General features: G+C 39.3%; 1 protein-coding gene across 1 annotated transcript; it reads right to left on the bottom strand.

Moving 5' to 3' along the window:
- Positions 1-4,238: 4,238 nt before the first annotated feature.
- On the bottom strand, positions 4,239-5,057 carry LOC142584823 (uncharacterized). The gene has a single exon (XM_075695473.1). The coding sequence runs from the start codon at positions 5,055-5,057 to the stop codon at positions 4,239-4,241; it is 819 nt and encodes a 272-aa protein (XP_075551588.1).
- Positions 5,058-5,317: the final 260 nt, after the last annotated feature.

The following is a 5,317-nucleotide window of genomic DNA, read 5'->3' as shown; positions in this document are numbered from 1 at the left end:
ATAATTGTTGATTATTAGGGAAAGCCTTGAGGAAGTGCTGAAAGCTGTTTTCGATAGGTCATGGGCACGCAAGCTTCACAGCGTGGTTTATTGCAATGATGCTAACGTGCATGATCTGACAGCATGGTTTCAGATGAGGGGAGTAAATTACGAAGCCTTGGCAATCTTCGGTCGACCACTTGTGGTTGTTGCGGGAAGACATATTTAGGCCGCTGGCTTTGTGTCAAATTGTTCGTGTTTTCTTAAAGTATGATTGACATTTGGAGCTGATGCGGAGTACGTCAAAATTGGATTAGTGTGCGAACTTTCTTGTGATTTCTTGTTAGTGTCTTGTAGCAGCGAGTGGTCGAGGCGCTACGCGCGGTCTGAAACTGTTCTCTAATAAATAACGGTGTCCTCACGTGCGACATCACTAACGTGTTCTACCTTCTGGAGTGTTCAGCATGCAAAATGCAATGCATCGGTCCAACAGAAACCAGCTTTAGGATGTGTTATATTAACTATTAGGAAAGGGGGGGGGGTCATACTCATTTGTCGTTATTTAAACATGTACTATGCCTGGTCCCTGTTTTGGTCAAGATATAGCCGCAATTCTACAATCTGGGTTTAAGACGCATCATGACAGAGAAGTCACAGAATAATTCTTAATTCATAAATTTGATACCATTCGTTCAGGCATCAATAAAAACGTTGGGATGGTGACTTATCTTGCACTGCAATGATACACGTTTTGTGATGGACTGGTGATAGCGCTTGCTGTTGCTTATCTTTTTTCTTTTTTTGAGTGGCCATTGGGTCGCGCATACTACAATGGGTACCATGCGTTTTTAGCGAAGTTAGGATTGCATATGCCTGCCATCTCACATGTTGCTTCCTTACTGTAGCCTTCTTTGCACATTATTTTACACACTGTCGACTTTTATGACTGAATGAACTGCCATACGAGAGCCCATACACCTGGCTACATTGTAACTCCATCATTCACCCTGCTGAAGGCCGTGCCACGGTCGAATCATAATCCAATTTTATTACTACATAAGAAGTTATTACAACATGTAATATACAGGAGGAGGTCCCGGAGTCAGAGACTGAATTGGGACCTCCTGTACATGATATACACGAAAGGAAAAGTAAACTTAGTTAACGCAGCGACAGTAATAAATACAACTATAAAAACAAATTAGAAAGGCAACAATTATAAAAACAGTAGAACACGAATTACCATTAAACCAATTAAACCAATTATGCAAATTATGGAAACATGAACAAATTGAACAGAAAATGGGCTTGTTGAAACAGTTTCATACGTGATTAATAAACATGATATAAACTTCAGTATTAACCAATGAAAATGCAAACGCATGCATTATGTGGCATATACAAAAAAAAAGAAATATGTAAGGCTCCATTGGTTGAAAAGGAACTTCTTGAATTCTGTAATAAATTAACGTAGTGTCATTAATTCTAAAACAAATGGTAGCGAGTTCCATAATAGAAAAGCGCTGTAATGAGCAGATTGCTTGCCGTAGTTGGTTCGAACTTTAGGTAAGATGACATTTTTCTTAAGAGCAAATCTAGTGCTGTTAGTGTAGTCTAGAAAAGAAGACAGAATGAAAGAAAAGGGGAATCGATTGTTGATATGTTTATGTAACCAGATACCTAGATTATATTTAATTATGTCGGATACTGTAAGGATATTATTGGCTTGTAATAATTGTTTGGCGTTGGTGTAGTATGAGCTAAAAGTTATTTTGATTGCTCTATTCTGGATGATTTGTAGTGGCGCAAGATGAATACTGTATGTATTAATACCCCCATGTAATTGTAGAGTAGTTAATATGTGAATGAATGAATGCTTAATAAAATCATAACAGAATATAATGCAAAAAAAAAGGGACGAGCTCGCATGAGGATGCGTATACCATAGGACATCTTTTTTTAAGGTTTGAAATGTGGTGGTGAAATTTTAAGTTTCTATCTAGTCTGATGCCAAAATACATGCAGCCATCACTAGCCTGGATCAAGTACTGTAGCATGCAAATGGAAGGAACAGGAACTAATGACCGTTGATGTGAAGTAAAGACAATGAACATAGTTTTAGCTGGATTAAATTGTAATCTGTTTAATTTACACCAGTGTGATATGTTGAGAAGGTCCTCATTAAGTTTATCTACTAGGCAGTTCATGCTTTTATCCGAGTTAAATGTTGTAGTATCGTCAGCATACAGCAAACAATTATAGTGCGTGATGAAATCAGGTAGGTCGTTAATATAAATTAAAAACAAAAGTGGGCCCAAAATGGACCCTTGTGGTACCCCTATATTAGTCATTATTTGCTTTGAGTAAGTCCCGGAAATACATGCCACCTGGGTTCTATTATGGAGGTAAGCATTGATTAGTAACAACGCAGGACTAGATATTCCCATTGCTTCTAATTTTAGAAAGAGTATCTGGTGATTTATAGTGCCAAAGACTTTAGTTAGGTCAACAAAGATGCATAGCTACCATCATCAATAGCTTTTTTAGATAATCTGTGAGAAATATTAGAGCGAGACCTGTAGGCTATCGTAATCGAAAACCGAACTGATAACGCTTAAGAATATCAAATTTGTTGAGATAATTTGTTAGGCGTTTCTCAGTTAGTTTCTCGGTTATTTTACTGAAGAATGGCAGCACACAGATGGGTCGGTAGTTCGTTAATAATGAACGAACTCCCTTTTTAAATACTTGGGTAACTTTGGCACGCTTTAATTCACGAGCAAACGTCCCTGTTTTAAATATTAAATTAATAACGTCAGCAAGAATATAAGATATTGGACAAGCAATTAATTTTATATGACATGACCTAATATTATCCAGACCGGCACTTGTGACTTTTAGATTATTTATCACAGAGATGACTTCATCAGGAGTAGTAGGAAACATGTAAAAGGATTGAGGGAGGCGTGTCAATTGATAATCAAAAAGCTTGTCCGAAGTCAAGTCGTTCGAGAAAAAGAAGTGACTGAAGACATCTGCTATGTCACGAGGGTTCGAATATTCATTGCCAGGGTATTTTATTTTAGTTACGGTTTCCTGGTTGCTGTTTCTATTTAGGAAAGAATTTACTATTTTCCATTTTTTTATCAGAGTTGTTCCCACGCTCAAATATTTTCTGTTCAAAGTAGCTTCTTTTTACTCTTTTCAGCTGTGCGCAGATATATGGTTGCAGTATTCTTTGTACCGGGCTATCAGTCTAACATTAAAGGGCTGTTTTTTTTTGTTTTTTTATAAAGATTATCTCGTCTTCGCATTGCTTTCAGTAATCTATCAGTAAGCCAACCGTTTTGCGGCGACGTTAGTACCTTCTTGCATTTTTTTTCTTGTGGGAATGTAAATGGAATTTGTGTAGAAGTATAGACAAAAAGCTCGAGAAAGCTTGTTGAGGGTCGTTAGTTTCTTTTAGTGTGAACCAGACTACCTTTGTTATGGCTTCCAAAAATTTTTCTTTATCATGAACAAGTTTGTTGTAGAATACGATACGGGAAGAAGCAATAGAATGGATCTGGAGAAATATCGGATAATGGTGTGTGATGTCACTAATAAGAATGCCTGCTTTAGGTGGAACAAAAAGGTTAGCCAATGCGTGATCAATCAATGAGCGTCCGCCATCGTGAGGGCAAGGTGTTGGTTTAGTAATTAGGCATTCATACCCGAAACTATGATAGCAACTAGAATATGTCATGTAGTTAACGGACGTTCTGTCAATCAAATTTATGTTCATGCCACCCCTAATTATCACGTTTTTTTGTTTTCAGATGATAATTATTCTAATACATCATCTAAGACACTGCAGAAATCGCTGACGGAAGTGGAAGGGGAACGATAAATGCAACCCAAAATAAAATTCTTTCTGTCAATGTTAAGGAACGAATGATCGAATTCAATCGAAACAGTTTCACTGTTATTTAAATTTAGTGCGAGGTCGTGTCGTCGTTTGAATTCTAAGTTTGCGGAAACATAGATGGCTGCTCCGCCATGGCTTCTTGATTGTCTATGTGTGTATTCTGCCGTGCAATCGGAGAAGCAGTACAGATCTTTGTCATCGTCACAGAGCCAAGTTTCTGTGACACAAATAACGGAAAATGATTTGGTCCAACGCAGAAAGAAGATTCTGAATATCGTCGTAATGCTTTCGCATACTACGCGCATTGAAATGAATAACCGAGCAAGAGCTGTGAGAAAGAAATTGTTCTAAATCAGTTGTTGTAAGGTGCGAGGACATACTGGCTCAGAATCACTACTAAACGAAGAAAAAGAGGTGTATAGATGATAAAAGAGAGGTCGGATTCGCTGGCAGTGCGGTACACTTGGCTATCAGTACTTTTCTTGGCCTTGATTAGACAATTGTCAGTCCACAGGAACTTCCAATTGTTGCCTTTGTTTAGAGCCAGAGCCTTGGTGAATAATGACTTGTTTTGCGGCGTCAAGTGGTCATTCACGTAGACTGGGGTGTTGATTGAAACTGTGATGCCAAGATCGCCAAGACACAGCTTAGCCCTACGCGCCTTACCAATGAATTCGTTCTTCTTTGAGCGCGAGCAGAACCGAGCGATGACGTTCTTTTTGTCCCTTACTTTCGTGGGAACACGGGGCACAATGTCAAGTTCGGCAGGCGTAACAGAGCATCCAATTTTTTCCCCGACTTTTTGCAATACTGCTACACAGTTTTCCCCCAGCGTGCAGGGAATGCCCTTGATTTCTACTTTATTAGTTCTCGAGTACTTCTCTAGTTCTTCGACCTTCTCCGAGAGCGCGCAGTTGTCACTCTCAAGGTTTTTGTTGTCGGCGGCGAGTACAGCCTTTTCAGAACGTAATATTTCGACAACACCATTCAAGATTTTCATACTCTGTTTTAAACCCTCAATCTCGTTTTTGAGCTCCTTGACATCGATCCCTGAAGACTGCATCCTTAGCAAAACCTTGCCGAAGACATCGTGAGCGAAGCGATCAGTCTCCTTGCTGAATTTCGCTTCCATTTCCTCAATTTTCCTTGCGAGCTCGGCATTCGTAGGCATATCTAAGCAGGTCACTCTGGCACAACAATGTAAGCACAGTGAAAAAATTGAACTGAAAGAGCAGCAGCGACAGCGAACTATACAATAGGGACAACTTAGGAGATGGTACCACTAACCTGCACAGAGTAAAGGAATTTGTGTCAAGATGTGTCCGTCGCACTGTCGCTGCTGCTTATGAATCCTTGTCGAAGTCTGTAGCTTTATAACATGGCCCTTCGGATTGTGAAAGATACACAAGGGGATCGCAGGTGGCGCAGAGT

Source organism: Dermacentor variabilis, chromosome 1, assembly GCF_050947875.1.
Source record: "Dermacentor variabilis isolate Ectoservices chromosome 1, ASM5094787v1, whole genome shotgun sequence".
Taxonomy (NCBI): Eukaryota; Metazoa; Arthropoda; class Arachnida; order Ixodida; family Ixodidae; genus Dermacentor; species Dermacentor variabilis.
Note: the sequence above shows the minus strand (reverse complement) of the source record. Positions and strands in the feature narration are given on the sequence as shown.

Excerpts from the sequence above, each read along its gene's own strand:
- LOC142584823 (XM_075695473.1), bottom strand. The coding sequence starts at position 5,057 with ATGCCTACGAATGCCGAGCTCGCAAGGAAAATTGAGGAAATGGAAGCG.